Below are 17,023 nucleotides of genomic sequence, written 5' to 3' on the forward strand. Positions count from 1 at the left end.
AGAGAAACATCAATGTGTGGTTGCCTCTTGCATATCCCCTACCAAGGACTTGGCCCTCAACCCAGTCATGTGGCCTGATTGGGAATTGAACCAGCGACTCTTTGGTTTGCAGGCAGGCACTCAATCCACCAAGCCACACCAGCCAGGGCATATGTACTTAGTTTAATGTATTAGTTTCAGTTTTGATTTCTTTGTGTTTTCTACCTAAGCTATCAAGTCATCTGAATATATGATAAGGAAAAAAGATTCTGAGATGTTCTAAATTATTAAAAAACAAAACAGCTGCCTGAGAATGAGAGAAACAGAAGAGTTAGCCTCTTAGTAATAGCTGTGGGCCTGCCTGTAACTGCCTGCTCTGATGATTCCTGTAACCCCAGGAGCCTCTGCTTCTTATTTACACATCAACTTTCCAATCTGCTGCCCACTGCTAATCCACAGGAGTGGACACTTCTTTGAGGACCCTGAAGCACCTATCCCAGAACTAGCCCCACCTTCTCCTATTCCTTTGTCTATACCTAATGCCAATCCTATCAGAAAGGCTAACATCTTCCTCCTTTCTACCTGATGGATAAAAATGCTTGCAAAACTCCAGGACAATGGACATGTCTTTCCTACCTAGTCATGCCACTGGTGGTTTAGAGTCTTAAGGGGACCAAGAGCTTTGCCTTTTGGAACATTGATTTCAAGCTGGTTTTTAAGAAACAAAAAACTCAGAAAGAACCTTTGACCCTCCCTGCTTTCCTGCCTAAGAGATTAGAGAACCTTAATATAACCACTTTAGCATTAGACAGGAAGACTCTAAGCTGGAGCCTGTTGACCACCCTTCTCCCCATGTCTTTCTTTTCTGGATTGCCTAGCAAAAACCTACCTGCCATGTGTGTTCTGCTCTTCCTCAACCACCTGTACATCTTTCGCTCTCTTGGAAATCCCATCACTGGCCCTCCCACTTTCTCCTTTGTCCCAAATAACATATATGCCCAATTTTGTCCAGCTTTAGAATTTTCATGCTTATGTGACTTTCCCATGCACATGTATTAAAATTTGATTTTTCTCCTCAATCTGTTAACTTGATCATTAGCCCTGCTAGAACTTAGATGTAGGGGGGCTCCATCCCACAGAGCCCTCCCAGCCACTGCAGACAAGAATAAATCTACCAAGACATGATCTGCTTGGGGAGGAAAGATGGCCAATCTCTCAGAGAAGGGCCTCAAGCCTCTTTCTCAATGGGCTTTTATTGGGTTTAGTTTGCACAGTAATACAGGGCATATAGGTAAAGCTCATCAATCATTGTCAGGCAGTAATGATCAAGGAATAGATAACATTAAAAAAAACTATAAGGGCTTATTCTGAGTCAGGGTCAGGTTTATTCTGAGTCAGGGTCAGATAGTGACGCCAAAAGGCCATAAAACTTTGGGAGACAAACTCATTGTATGCTTGGGCCCTTAACATTTAAATGAAGGTATTCTTAGCAAAGCAGGTTTCGCAAGATTTTATGCATTCTTTCTTAGGCTTGATTGCCCCGGAAACCGTTCCAGCACAGGGCCATACCTGCCTCTAGCAGTTTCAGACAGGGGGATACAGGCAGCCAAAAGGTTAGGAGACTTTTTAGATAGAATGAGGACTCACGCTATGACAAAGGAGTGAAGGCCCGTCACCCTTTTTCTGTAGTCCCCTGTCCTTCCCTGATGGTCCCTTAGTGACTATACCTGTCTTAGGTTGTTCCTCCCTTGAGGAATTTTACCCGTCACTGACTATCCAACCATCCTCCAGGGGCCAAGCAGGGTGAAGTAAAGGGGCCAGCAGAGGCTGCGCCCCTGCTGAGAGGATAAGTTTTGTCTCTTTAGTGGCTTAGGGTCCCAAGGTCTTTTTACTCAGCCTTAGCTATGGGGATGGTTACAGCTTCTGAAACCAGGCAGGGCAGTTCCCAACACTTTGAAAGTGAGAGGGAAACCAGGCAGGGCAGTTCCCAACACTTAGAAAGTGAGAGGGAAAGCACTATTTTTGTTACTCCTTACAACTCTATTCCCTAAGACTGGTCTCTTTGGCTAGCAATTGCCTAATAAACCCTTTCTTTTAAAAGACTTCCAGCCATGGAGGTTAAAATATTTTAATACATGAATGTACCCCCTTTGCAATTCTGACTCCCCTCCTTGTTTTGTCTGATGGCACTTTCCATCAATACAATGTTAAAATGTAATGGAAGTAGCAGGTGTCCTCATCTTGCTCCTTGGCTGACAGTGATTCCCTGTTAAACAGACTAGATTTTGCTATTCAAAAACAAAAAACAGAATTGGCCCTTGAAATCTGTCAAAGTATCAGTCATGCTATATGAGCTGGAAATGTATAGATTGTTCGCTAATATTTTATTTTTTATTTCTATTTTATTTAGGACTTTTGCATTAATATTATCTGTGAAATTGGCTTATTTTGTATATCATTTTAATCAAATTTAGGCCTCAATGTTATACAGTACTTGCTTCATATAAAACAAAACTTTTCTTCATTTTCTGTATTTTTGAAAAGTTTACATAACATTAGGGATTATCTGGTCTTTAAAAGGTTTGGTAGTTTCTTCCTAAAACCATCTGGGCTAAGTACTTTAATAGCAGTAATCTTTTTTATTTAATGTTTTATTTATTAACTTTTTTAGACAGAGGGGAAGAAAGGGAGAGAGAAACATCAATGGGTGAGAGATATATAGCTGCCTCTCGCACACCCCCTACTGGGGACCCCTGGCATGTGCCCTGACTGGGAATCAAACTGGCAACCTTTTGGTTTGCAGGCTACTGCTCAATCCACTGAGCCACACCAGCCAGGGCTGAAGGGGTAATCTTTAGATAACTTTCTCTATTCCTTCTACCTTCTATTGCTAATAGGGTAAATGTCAGAAAATTTGATTTTCACAGGAAATTAATCATTCATTAATCTAATTTATATATATTGTATAAAGTTACACAGAGTAATCTTATGTTTATGTAAATATCCTGCTTCAGTGGCTAATTCTCTCATCTATTTTTTAGTATTTGTGCTTTCATTTTAGTGCATAAGCTACACAAATTGTCCATTTCTTTTGAGAATCACCATCTATTAGCTATTACTTACTTTATAGCTAATTATGTACTTTCTTCTTGTATCTAAATTAAGAGTTTCTGAGGAAAAATACTAAATGTCAGACTTTATGGGATTCAATTAAATCAGTGATGGTGAAATCCACAGCTTTTAAATAGCTCATATAAAGAATTAAAGTAGGCAAATTACGTACTTAAATAAGAAAGTTAACCAAAAAAGTGAAAGGCAATAAAGATAAAAATCCCCAAATCCTAGACTGTTTTCAAGTCAAAAGCTGACAAAAGGGCAGCCATCTGTCCTGTCATTCTAGACTGTCTCCTGGACTTGCACTGCTGTGGGATCCTGAGAGCCTAAAACAGTCTTTGGATTCCATGACTCCTGACCCAAAGTGCAGGGCGACAGTCTCCTCAGGCAATTCACCCAGAGACAGGACAGAGGTGGACTTTCTCCACATAGCTCTTTAAAAATACTTTAATACAGTCCTAGCTGGCGTAGCTCAGTGGATTGAGCGCAGGCTGCAAACCGAAGTGTCGCAGGTTCGATTCCCAGTCAGGGCACATGCCTGGGTTGCAGGCCAGGTCCCTGGTAGGGGGCATGCAAGAGGCAACCACACACTGATGTTTCTCTCCCTCTCTTTCTCCTTCCCTTCCCCTTTCTCTAAAAATAAATAAATAAAATCTTTTTAAAAAATAAAAATAAGAAATAAAAAAAATACTTTAATACTAGCAGCCATTGTGCAGCATGAAGGGCAGCATTTGTGCACCTCCATCCCTGCTCATAATTAACACTGAGCTGAACTGTGCCAGAAACAACCTACTCATCATGACATATGCATGCTTACTATAGTTACATTAAAATGAAGGCTAGGGCTGAAATGTAATGTGCAAAAGTCAAGAGAGCTATATTAATTGCACCACTTCAGCATAAAATTTTATGTTTACCAATGTTCAGTATTTAAAGTAATTAATTTCCTGAAATCTTATTTCCCATCTTCAATTTCACTTGACAGATATTAAGAGCCAACCAGGGAAAATATTTACAATAAATGAAAAGAAACCATACATAATTATATATACAATAATGACTTAGCTTTGTAAAACAAAATAGAAATATGCCATATTTTATTAACCAAAATATTCACAGTAGTAGTAATTCCTTGGAAGCAAAAAAAAAAGCCATGTTAGCCATCTTTATAGTGCTGTCTTATAGGAGAGTGCCTGGCACAAAGTAGGTACTCAATAAATTTTGCTGAAAAAAAAAGTGAGCAATATCCATCTCCAAAAAAAGGATACTCAATCAAGTAAATAGATGAAATTTTAATAGTTTGTATCTGAAATATATAAAGGCCTAAAGGCAAAATCAATTCTCTATGTAACTTCATTATTATAAAGTTAAGTCCTGAGTCAAAAACCCAACTCTAAAAATATAGTATTAAAAATCATGTATCTACATATACACTAAGACAAATGAACTGTCTTATGCCGCATCATCATCATCTACTGCAGCATAGATGGCTTGATTCCTCCTTTTAATTTTCTTTCTTTGTTCAGGTTCATGCTCGTCACTCAGCCTCTTCAATGGCACTGCAGTTAAGTCCTTCCCATCTCCAGATTCCACAGCCTCACCAGGTTTCTCCTTTCTGCCAATTGGGGAGCCCAGCGTATCATCAGAAGAAACAAACATGGAACCTGGCAAGATCCTGACATCAGAGAAGCTTGCAGAAAAGTCAGAAGCTTGATCAGAAGAAGGTTCTAGGGATGTTGTATGCAGGTCACTATGTGTACTCACAAAACTATCTTCGTCTTCCTCTTCGTCATCTAATATTATTTCATCGGGATTAACAGAGGACAGGGCAGATGTGTCTGTGTTATATTCACTAGGATTTTCTCCAGAGTCATTACTCCCTGATTCATCCTGTTCTTCATATTCACCACACAAGTAGTGTTCTTCCTTGGCCTTCTGAAGACTGACATTAATGTCTGTGATGCCAAGTTTGGCACAGAACTCAGTAGTCTGCGGACTGATCCTATGAACCAGCTGCATCTGTGTCTGTGGCTTGCTTGGGTCATAGCAAGCAGCTGTCACACTAAAGTTAAGTGGAACTTGAAGGTCACGATTCAATTTTTCCAATACTTCCTTCATAGCTTCTTCTGTTGCACTATAATCCCACCTGTAAGAGAACAAAACAAGGGTATTTTATATTTTATTGGCCTCAGATAATAAATGATGAAATCTAACTATGAACTTCAGGTGCAAGGATAAAAAATAAACCATATATCTAAATTCCATTTAGTAAAATTATAATTCATTTAGTAAAGGACCATTTTGAAATAAAAACAATCAGTAGAAAAAGCTGTCTTTACATCCTAAAGCAAGTACAAATTATTTTAATATGTGAACCAAATCTCCACATTACAGTTTTATGCACACTTAATCACTTACACACTTATTTGGGTTGATGTTCAACAATCCATTTTCTTATAAAACCTGAATTATTCTTATACTCATTTAACAGTGTTCCCCTTAATCAAAATAAAAGGGGGTGGGGACACAAAAACCTTACATGCGTGGGGAGAGCAAGTCCTAAATAAGGTCACACTTACTTACCTTGAATGCAGACCATTATTTTCAGGCATATTCCATAGGCGCCCAGTCACATTAATAAGATTGTTTGTAGCCCTGAGAATAGTGAGCCATTCAATATCATACTCCAAGTGAGTAGGAGCACTGGGGTCATGATCTATTTCTATTACCTACAGGAAGAAATTGGTAATTTTCAAAAATAATATCCTATGGATTTCAATACAATAACAGTTAAAAGGAATTTAATTCAGTAGCCTAAAAATATTAATGTAATATAAATATCCCAAAGAATTCTTAGACAACATAAATCACAAAAAGCACTAATTAATAATTCAGAAAACAAAAATTAATTTTTTTGTAATTATTGGAAGAGTAAAACTATACTTCAAAGTTATTTTGTTTTCTTTTTACCTGAAGAAAGTCTCTATGTGGTAAGCATTTGTCCAAGGCTAAAAATTTGGTTGCTTTGGCAGTCTGTCCTTTATCCTGGGCCTAAACAATACGAACCATGATTTAGGTAAGAATGTTAAAACATCACAGATAATTCATACATTGAATAGGGTGGAAATAATTTCTGTTACACAAAGTTTGTGTCAGTGGAACAACTGTTATTTTTCCAAAGCAAGTTAGTTCTATGCTCACTCATGCAACAATGGCACTTAAACTCTCTGGGTTTCAATTTCCTTACAAAAGTCAAAGCAGAAAATGATGATAATAATGTTAAGTCAAAGCATTTAACACATAAATTGAAGCATATAACAAAAGGATTAAACATAACAGAGGAGTTTAGAAGTAAATTGGCAGAACTCAAAGCACACAACTTTGAAGAAATCACAAAAGAAATTGTCGTTACCTGGAGTTAGGCTAAGATTTCTTAGACACAACATCAAAGGGAGATGCAAAATATCCATAGAATGAAATACTATTCAATAATAAAAATGAATGAAATACTGATATGTGCTACGATATAAGTGAACCTCAAAAACAATCAAATACAGGAACCAGGTTCGGAAAGGGCAAATACACAGAGACACAAGGCAGATTTGCAGTTGTCTGGGGCTGAGGTAAGAACAAGGACTGACAGCAAACAGACCCAAAGGATCTTTTGGGGTAATGGAAAGATTTTAAACATTATGTTGTGTTTGTACAAAAAAATACTAAATGATACACTTAAACTAATAAATTTTATGTAAATAATACACCAATAAAGCTATTTTTTGAAAAGTCAATTGTCAGAAAGAAACATGTAAGGGGTCACAAGCATAAAGGTCATATTGGAAGCAGTAAAAAAAAATGACTCACTGAAAATAGTAAGGCACACGGAGGAAAAACTACAAGGAAACAAGCTGTGGGACGTCCTGCTGAGGACCAGGTATCAAAATTCCCCTGTGAAGAGGGACTGAGAGAGGTGGGAGGCACAGGGACTACGGCAGATCTTGGCTGCAGGGCGGTTCTGAAAGAAGGTCATCTTTGTGTTGGTGGCAGGGCTAAAAGAGGACACTGGCAAAGTCAGAGGAGGTTGCGAATCCAAGGAAAATGGATCAAATATGTTGTTAATACAGAGAGACAAGTCTGTGGTTGATGACAGGAGATGGAGTGGGGGGAAATGGCAAATCAGATATTTCAATAAAAATCCAAGCCTGTCAGGAGCCTAAGAGACAGATGTGGAAAAGGTGACTGATACGAAGACATGACTTGGACTTTGGAAAATGAAAGGAGTCACCTCGCCTCCTTCTCCCAGTGAAACTGGGGACAATAAGTCCACAAGAGAAGGGGCCTACAGGAATGTTTCAAGACAGAACCTTCCAAACTGTGTTTGGGGAACATAAAGTGTGCCTCTACCACTGAAAAGTTTTGGTCAAGTAAATCTGGGAAGCACTGGAAATCCCATCCCACTCTTGGAGTAAGGCAATGCCCATTAGTACAGTAAAGACCCAGAAATTCTATAGAGCCTGTGAGAAGAAATCTCTAACTTTGTTAACCCAGCATTTTCTCAATGTTTTCCCTTTTAAATACTTTATGGGAAAATCAGAGTTCAGTCAGAATCAGAGATGAGAGAAAGAACCACATATTTCCATAAAAGCCTAATTATAGGCATATATTTATTCTCTATCTTCCAAAAAACATTACCAGTCATGCAGTTACCCAAGGAAAGCTTAAGAGTCATCCTAGATTCCTTCCTCCCTCCATGACCAAATCCTGATGATTTTACTTCCAAAATCTCTCTAGACCTTACTTCATTCTCGATGTTCCCTGTGCCTTAGGTTAGAATCTCATCTTTTGCTTAAATAGTCTTCTCTACCTCCTATTTTATATCACTCCAATCCATCTGCAAAACTGCTGCCAAACTAATCTTTCAAAAATGAAAACCTGATTTCATCACTCTCCAACTTTCTCCATTCCTTCCGGTGAAAACCCACACTGCAGAGCATGGCCCAGAAGGCACCTGGAATTGTGTTCCAGCATCTGAGCCTTAGCCGAGGGAACCAGCTGCAGTTCCCAAAGCACCGTGTGCTCAGACTTCTGCCTTAGCACACATTGGTCCCTCCTCCTAGATTACCCTCATCATCTACTTCTTCCTGGTACCACCAATTCCTTCAGACAAGCTTCTCTCACTTCAGCTCTCTGTCCACATCCCCATGTTACCATTTCCCAGCTCAGGTGCTCCCACCGCACCCTAGGATTTTTGTCACAAACTTAATACACTAATTATCATTGCTCGCTTGTCTCTTCCCCCCACTGGAGACTGAGTTACTCACAAAAGGACAGTTATCTTGCATTTTCTTTCTCTAACTTTACAACTGGGTCAACAGTGCATAGCGTGTGGATGTTCAGTAAGTGTTATTAAACTAAAGAATAAATACTGTGTTTTCTACCTGATGCTGCATCAAGGCTGCAAACTTCACATGAAGGTGGGCAGAAAACCAGTAAGTAGGTTTTAAGTGCTCTAAAAGCTCCGAGGCAGCAGGACTTCCTAAGGTGTTATTTTCCACTTCTTGTCGGAAAAAAGATTTAGTTTTAAGAAGTTGCTTCTTATTTCCATAATGGTATATACTTCTTGGCCAATCATGAGATAAGAATATGTCCATAGGCTGCTTCAGCTTTAACAGAAAACAAAAAACAAAAAAACCCACACACAACTCTTAAAAACAGATGAACCACAAGCAATGCCCCTTCCTTCTCTCCACCACCACACAACCATTTACCCACTTAGATCTCCGAATTTTTGTGTAATTCATTCTAAGGATCTTTATGTAAGGAAGTCACAGAAATACTAACCTACTCACTCATGGAGGCAAAAAGAAACACCTTTTTCTCTGCCTCACAAATCATCCTTATTTTCCAGGAAGGCAGGTCAAAAAAGACACATTTCAATTAAACTGCGAATCAGCATTGGGATTCTAAAATATGTAATAACCCTTTTTGGTAAAGAAACTGTTTTAAGATCCAGAGACACCATATTTCATAAGACATCTAACATAAATGACACAGTAAACCTAAAGATAGAATCTACTTTTTTTCTACTGGACTCACATAGTATACACACCAAAAAGACCTCTCTTTACTACATAAATCATATCAGATGTATTTAAGGTAGCTGGTGTCTTCATGGTGGACACAAAGTATACTCCATATTTGACTCATCCCAGCACCTCCAAGTAATCTAAAACAAATACTTACAAAACTAAATTTAAATAAGTAATTGTTCAAGACAATACAAAATATAAAAAAGATATGACTAACCACTAAATAAGATGGACAATAAGTGCAATGAAAATTCAGTGAACTGTGATGACTTTAAACTAGAACACTGGTTGGAAAGTGGTATCTAAGCTGGGTCTTCAAGGACTATGGGTTTTGGACTGGTGAAAGGGAAAAAGCAAAGTAAGGAACTGGTAAGAATCTGGCATTAAAGAAATGCCCTCGAGCATCCTTAAGCTCCCACAGAGGCTGTGTGGTATGGTGGCAAGTTCCCGAGTTCACTCAGATTCGCTCTACCACTTAACTACTTGGGGAAATCTTAGGCAGGTTGCTTATTTACCTGAGCCTTGGCCTCTCATCCTTAATGTGACAGAATTTGAGTGGCAATGATATGGAACACCACGTGCACAAACTGCTTAGCCCAGTGTCAGGTATTGAATGTGTTCTCGGCCAAAAACTGAGCCTCGCCAATTCTCCAATTAAGCCAGTGTTTTAATACCATCTTCATGATTTTCCCATATTTGTCACCTTTACTATTATTTATTTTCTACTTAATACCATTATTTAAAATAAAATGTTTTAATATTTTCTGTAAAGTGTCACTTTATTTCAATATATATTCTTTAGTGTCACCCTAAGTAATAGTATCTGAAATATGAATTAAATGCTTTATTTACTCACTAAATAGATTTATAACCATAAAAAATTGTAATGTTCATATGCGAACCTCCTAAAAACAACTCAAAATCCAAATTTCAGAAATACTGAATTAAGCTCTTCATGAAAGTAATAAAACAAACTGATCAAAGTACCTTTTGACTTTAACATTTTTTCAAATCTCCCATAATGTACTTTTTACATACCTGTTTTAATTTATAGACTTCTATATTTCTCACGTGATATATACTCCTTATGGTAGCTGAATTATAAGGAGGGCACTCAAAATGACCTTAAATTAAAGAAGAAAAATAAGCGGGACTCAACAACTTTAAATACTGAAAGTATAAATAGATATATACATTTCCCTAAAACTAATGTCTGCTAGCAATGCTTTTGGTTCTTAAAAATTTGTAAAAAACAGTGCTCTTAATATGCTGATATTTTTGACTAGTAAGTGATCACAAACTATAATTCTAGATAATTGGGGGCTTGTGGTTTTTAAAATTAAATTATATTTCATTTTGGAGTATACTGTTTATTCACACACTTTAAAAAATACCTTCAGAAAGGAATAAAGTAAAGCCTGTTCCTCCTGGAGAGCAGAGGAGTGGATGCCTGAGGCAGGGCAGGAGGAGGGATTAACTGCAAACAGCCACAAAACTTTTAGGAGTCATAGAAATGGTCTAAATCTAGATGGTGGTAAAATCTGGATGCATAACTCAGTAAATTTACTAAAACCACTGAATTATATACTTACAATGGTATATAAGTTTTACCAAAAAAAAAAAAAACTGCCAGAACAATGGGAGGGGCCCTTCTATTCCTATCCCCCAGCCATCAGCAGTACCACCCAGAGGCAGCTAGTGTGAATCAGGTTTCAGTATGTTACTCCAGGAATATCATCTTTGCATATAATTTACCTATGTCTTTATTCTCCCCTTTTTTATACAAATAGCAGTAGACTTTATACATGTTCTGTGCCTTGTTTTTTCACTTATTTTGGAGTTCTTTTCATATCAGTTACACATAGATCTGCTTTTTTCCCTTTATATTTTTAATGGCTTCATGGCATGATACTGTATAGTTATATCAAGATGTATTTAACTAGTTCCTACCTTTTGCTATTAAACATGAAACTGAAATAAATAAATTTGCATACATCATTTTGCACATGTGAAATCTACCTATAGATACATCCCTGGAAGTAGAACTCCTGAGTTGGAAGACTTTTATAATTTCCACAGAGATTACCAATTATCCCTCCAAAGATTGTTTCCAATTTGCACGCTCACCAGCCATGTAGGAGACAACTTAGAATCAAGGAGAGCAGGGCACGCGGAACAGACTTGTGACTTAACAGTTACATTGAGGATATAAGTCTTAAGTGACTAACTTAATTCAAGAAATTTTCAAACCAAATGTGAATCCAAGCTATTCCTTTAGTTTTAAAATCAAGGTATAATTCATTCAGATATTGTAAGATGAATAAGTACAGTGTGGTGTTCAGATGACCCTTGAACAACATGGGTTTGAACTGTACAAGTCCACAGATCCACTTACAGATGATTTTTTTTTTCAGTGAATACCCATACTGTTTTTGGTCTGCAGTTGGTAGTATGCAGATGTGGAGGGCCAAATGTATGTACTGATCTACACCATTTTACATACAGGAATTGAGCATCCAAGGATTTCAGTATCCACATTGGTGGTGGTGACAGGGTGTCCTGGAAACAATCCCTCACAAATACCAAGGGACACATTAAGTTTTGGGGCAGTCAAATTCATACATGGAATTTTGACCATGCATTGTTAAAGGATCAACTGTACTTATACAACAGAATACTATTCACAAATTAAAATGAATATATTAGAATTACATGTATCAACATAGATTTCAAGAACATATTAAACAAAGAAGTTGCAGAAAGATACATACAAAAAGATATTTATATGAAGTAGAAAATGTGCTATATAATTATATAAATGTGCTGTTTAAAGCTGTTACATACACAGTAATGGTAATGAAATAAAATGATCAAGTGATTTATAAACACCAAATTCAGAATAGTGACTGTCTCATGAAGAGAGGGAGGGATAAAACGAGAGGAATGGGATTGAGCACTGATAATAATGTTTCAATTTTATCTATACTGTTTTATTTCTTTTTTTAAATTTCTTTACTAATTTTTAGAGAGAGGGGAAGGGAGGGAGAGAAAGGGAGAGAAACATTGATGTGCAAGAGAAACATCAATTGGTTGCCTCTTGCATGGCCGCAACTGGGGAAATGAAGCAACCCGGGCATGTGCCCTGACCAGGGATCGAACCGTCAACCCTTTGCTTTGCAGGACAACGCCAGGCCAACTGAGCCACACCAGTGAGGGATATTTCTTAAAAATCAAAACTAAAAATGGCAAGATTACTAAGACTTGATAAAAGCTAGATGGTGGATACACAGATAATACATTCTAGTGTTTTCTATATTTCCACATGCATAACATATTTTATAATATAAATTTAAGAATAAATCCATCAGTATATAGAAAAAAATCCAATATAAAAATCATACTATATATTATGCTTAAATTACCCTGGGGCATGCAAGTTTTAAAGTTTAAAAACAATTCAGAAGAACAATACCTTTTCGATAGTCGTGAGATTTGAAGATACCAGAGATTCCACCAATCCTTACACCTCGGTATTTTACTATACCTGCCAAACCTGAGAAATTGCACAGTGAAATAAGATTACTATAGGCAAAAGCAATCTCTTCACTAACTGAATAAACAGTTTAGAGGCCTAGAATTCCATGCAGTCCTAAAATTATTTGAAAATAAAGTATCACGATGTTATTCTTTTACATAGTAACATGCCAACAATATGTAAGGTAGACTAGGGAGAAGAGGCCTAGAAGCAGATTAGTCAAGAAACTAAGCAAATAGACAAAAACAAGTAAGATAGGATGCGTTATAATTTGGTACCTAATGGAATTTGAGGGTGGGGTGGGTGTGGCAATAGATAAACAAGTATCCTATGATGGATTTATATGTTATATATCTGAAAGTCAACAAGTATAAGGTATAAAGAACCTGTAGTTTCTGTATTTCATTCCTGAATAATCATTGTCAGGCAATTTCACTTTTTCATAATGTTGCAATTATCAAAAGTTCATCAATCAGCAGTGAAGTATAGAAATTAAATTTCTGTAGTTTTCAAAAACACCTATAAACATTCCAATAAAGAAATAAAAGGACTATAGCAGGGGTGTCCAACCTTTTGGCGTCTCTGGGCCACACTGGAAGAAGAGGTGTCTTGAGCCACACATTAAATACATGGTAACACATAACCACACAAAAAAATCACATAATGTTTAAGTAAATTTACAACTTTGTGTGGGGTCCCGTTCTCAGCCATCCTGGGCTGCACGTGACCTGTGGGCCACAGGTTGGACACTCCTGGTCCTAAGGAGACTAAAATCGAACCCAAATCTATTCAGGTCTGTAAATCAAAATGCAGATTATAGGCAATGCAGAGGATAAAAGGAACATGTTAAACAATTCAGTGAATTCCAGTAGCTACATCCAGAATGCAGGAAATGCTACAAGAAAATTTCCCTTTTTCTTCAACAAATAAATGGCATGGGGATAGGAAGGAGAGAGAGAAAAGGGACAGCTATTGCCTAAGAGACTTCAGAATCATCCAATGAAATGGACAATCCAATGAAAAGTGTGGGCTTGTTTGGATCCTATTTGAACAAGTAAATTGTAAAATAGACATCTTTGTGATAAGTAGGGAAATTGAAACATGAACTAGGCGACAGATAATAAGGAATTACTCTTCTACTTTAGTTAGGTAATAATGGTACCATAGTAAAGTATTTTTAAAAATCCTTATCATTTAAAAATATGTATTGAGTATTTACAGGTGAAATAATCTCATGGCTGGGATTTGCTTTAAAATACCCCAGTTACCTTCTCCTGCAAAATGGTCTAGGGAAAAATGAGTTGAAATAAGGATGCCAAATGATAATAGTGGCTGAAGCTAGTTAATATGTATAAAGATTCATTATACAGGTATCTGCACCTTTTCAAAAATTTGCATTACACTTCACTTTTATGAGACACCTACATTAGTACCTGTTTTAACTAACTGAAAGAAATGTGAAGAGGATTTTTGCTTGCACAAAAAAAAAAGTGAAAAGCCAAAAGAGCATTCAGCATTTGTTTTGCAGTGTGCATCCAGAGCAGGGAGAGTGGCCCCACCAAGCTCCTTCCCCAGTAACTACAGTCAGCATCAAGCCACCATAGCTTTGAACTGGGTCTAAGCATCTGTGCTTTATCTGGGCTTATTTTGTGCATCCATTAGCAAGATGTGTTCTATGGTAGCACAAAAGTCTAAGAGAGCTTGTAAGAAAGTTACACTCAGCATAATACTGGATATGATTAAGCATATTGGTAGTATTTGGTAGGTTATCTTCTGGGTCTGGGAACACTCAAAAATTTTGCATGTACATTAACGAAAGTTTCATTGGAACACCCTACTTTCAGACAGTGGGGGAAACCTGTACTATTCTCTATTTTTGTGTATGTTTAACACAAAATTTTTGCATGTAAATTAATGAAAGTTTTCCCCTTATGAAAGTGTTCATAGAAACATTCTACTTTCAGATAGTAGAGGAAGCCTCTACCATTATCTATTTTTGTGTATGTTTAACAATTTCCATTATAAAAACTTCTAAGTTTTTTAAATTTAATAAAAAGAGTGGGGGGAAAATAAAGTAAGTGAAATCTGTGGAAGGTCTTTGCAGTTATATTAGCCATTGTTTAAAATACTAGATGAAGCATGGATATATTTTCATGATTACCTACTTAACCATTTTAATTAAATTTCCATATTAAGAGAATTCCCAAAACACTATACATCTCAAGACACTTCCAACTGGCATATAAATCTTAACAGACCCTTCCATCCTTTCAAACCAAGGACTTACCCACAAACACATACCTAAATAATAAATGTTTGGTGCCACCCAGCCACCATAGGGTAACTCTTGCAAATGATTTGAAGCTTCATGGTTTCCCCCAATGAAGATTGTGAGAACTGGGGCCTTTTTCTCTCCAGAGTAATACCTAGAACATTAAGAGTAAAGTTGCCGTTGCCATACCAGAAATGAAACATAGAGAAAAGCAATTAGGTGTGCCTATACAATTCGACATAGGAGAAAAGCAAAATAAGGTCTTAAGGAAATATCTGAGATCATGAAAAGTTAATAAACTCTTTTTAAACGAATTCCCCATATGAGAGGGTCACTTTGTAAAGAATATAATTGTCCAATCACTATACTGCACACCTGAAACTAAAATAAAATAATATTTACTGTAAACTGTAATTGAAAAATAAACAACTTAAAAAATTGCCTATCTTGGTCCTTAAGAATGAAGGGCTGCCACTTTGGGTTTCAAGCCAATGAGGTCAAGAACTTTGTTAGTTCACTGCTATAACCTTAGCTTCTAGAACCGGTACTAGCACATAGTAGAGGTCCAATTAAAACTCCAAGATCATTAAATGAACTAGTTCCAGAGAGCTATCAAGTAGTTGATTAACCTGTCAGCTACTTCCTTCACGTTTTGCCCTCAGTTTGCGACCCCTTCCGAAAGATAAGACAGGGGAATGGAGAGAAGAAAAGTGGCATTTACTAAACGCGGGTTCCGAAAGACGCACAGCTTGAACAAAGACGGGAACCAAGGGAGACAGCTAGTCCGTGGCAGAGGGGAGTCGAGGACTCTCCGGGTTCTTCCCTACTGCTGGCCAGTCGCACCTCGCAGCACAGGGTCCGAGGGCCGTGCCGCGCACCTCACCTGTAGAAGGTCTGCATGTGGCGGTACTTGGGGGGCACAGCCATGCAGCGCAGGTCTGCCTCGTTACGCACCGCCTGGAAGTCGCCGCAGCACAGCAGAAGGTCTATCGGCCCGGAGCCCCGCTTTTCCGCCAGCGCCAGAGTCCCATAGATCTTGTCCAGCTCGCCGTGGCAGCAGCCGGCCACAGCCACCCGCATCCTGCCGTCCGTAGGAGGGGAGGGCTGCGCGCAAAACCCTGGAGCAGAGCAAGCCCAGTTAACAGAGCAATGATCAGACTGATCCTTCGGCTCCCGCCAACCTCAACAGAGCCACCACCTCGTTGAGATTCCTGCACAATAATCAACTTCCGGCTTCAAATCTCGCGAGAGAGCAATGGGAAGGCAGGATTAACCCCGCGGTTCCGAAGAGCTTTCTACTGGATTCGGCCGTGCGCGTCTTCGCGGGACTTTCAGTTTTAGCAATCTGACAGATAACAGAAATTACAATAGGAAACATAAAAATAGAAGCCCCCAGAAATAAGAGTTTGGTTTGATAAAATTAAACCAAGCTAAGTCAGTGAGCAGGTGCGATTGGCTAATTCCCTAGGATGAAGCTTTCAGGGCAAAGATAAATGCCTGAAAATCAATTAGAAATTAAACAAACAAAAAATTAAAGAGCAAAAAAATAAGAATAATTTTAAAATAAAACGTAAAAGCTCACTGAGGATTTTGAAATTATCCCCCCAAAGATTTTCTGAATTCCTCAGGTTTTTTGTTTGTTTTGTTTTATTTTGTTTAGCTGCCAGGGACTGTACATTTTCCTAGCAAATGCTTGTTTGCATACCTAAACTGCAAGCTCACTTAAAGGAGAGGAGAGTCTCGAAAACGTCCAGGAGGAAAAAGGATCAAACTGTCAATTGTCGAATGCCTGCCCCAGACAGAAACAAACAAACAAACAAAACACTTCTGGCAAATCTAATCAATAAAAGTAATCTAATCAAGATAATACAGAGGGTAGCTAATCAATCTCTGCATATATTTTTTCCTGGGCTCGGACGTTGTACTTCACTGGACAGGCCAGTGATCGGGAGACGCTGGGGCGCCCCTGTCTCAGGGGTCAGTTTCCGTAGCGCCGCCCTCTGGGTCGCGGGGAGCTGACAGCTGGCAGGGCGGAGA

At 38.1% G+C, this 17,023-nt stretch overlaps 1 protein-coding gene across 1 annotated transcript; it reads right to left on the reverse strand.

The window, feature by feature from the left end:
- Window positions 1–4,173: 4,173 nt before the first annotated feature.
- On the reverse strand, window positions 4,174–16,446 carry DBR1 (debranching RNA lariats 1). Its single transcript, XM_028518653.2, has 8 exons — window positions 15,870–16,446; window positions 15,016–15,140; window positions 12,652–12,732; window positions 10,218–10,303; window positions 8,529–8,753; window positions 6,064–6,144; window positions 5,677–5,822; window positions 4,174–5,239 (listed from the first exon to the last, which is right to left on the reverse strand). The coding sequence occupies exons 1-8, from the start codon at window positions 16,064–16,066 to the stop codon at window positions 4,546–4,548; spliced, it is 1,635 nt and encodes a 544-aa protein (XP_028374454.1). The 5' UTR covers window positions 16,067–16,446; the 3' UTR covers window positions 4,174–4,545.
- Window positions 16,447–17,023: the final 577 nt, after the last annotated feature.

Source organism: Phyllostomus discolor, chromosome 7 (assembly GCF_004126475.2).
Source record: "Phyllostomus discolor isolate MPI-MPIP mPhyDis1 chromosome 7, mPhyDis1.pri.v3, whole genome shotgun sequence".
NCBI lineage: Eukaryota > Metazoa > Chordata > Mammalia > Chiroptera > Phyllostomidae > Phyllostomus > Phyllostomus discolor.

Coding starts and splice junctions, on each gene's coding strand:
- DBR1 (XM_028518653.2), bottom strand. CDS start 16,066: ATGCGGGTGGCTGTGGCCGGCTGCTGCCACGGCGAGCTGGACAAGATC. Junction 15,141..15,869: donor CACATGCAGACCTTCTACAG/GTGAGGTGCGCG, acceptor TTAATGTTCTAG/GTATTACTCTGGAGAGAAAA. Junction 5,240..5,676: donor AATAATGGTCTGCATTCAAG/GTAAGTAAGTGT, acceptor GTTCTCTTACAG/GTGGGATTATAGTGCAACAG.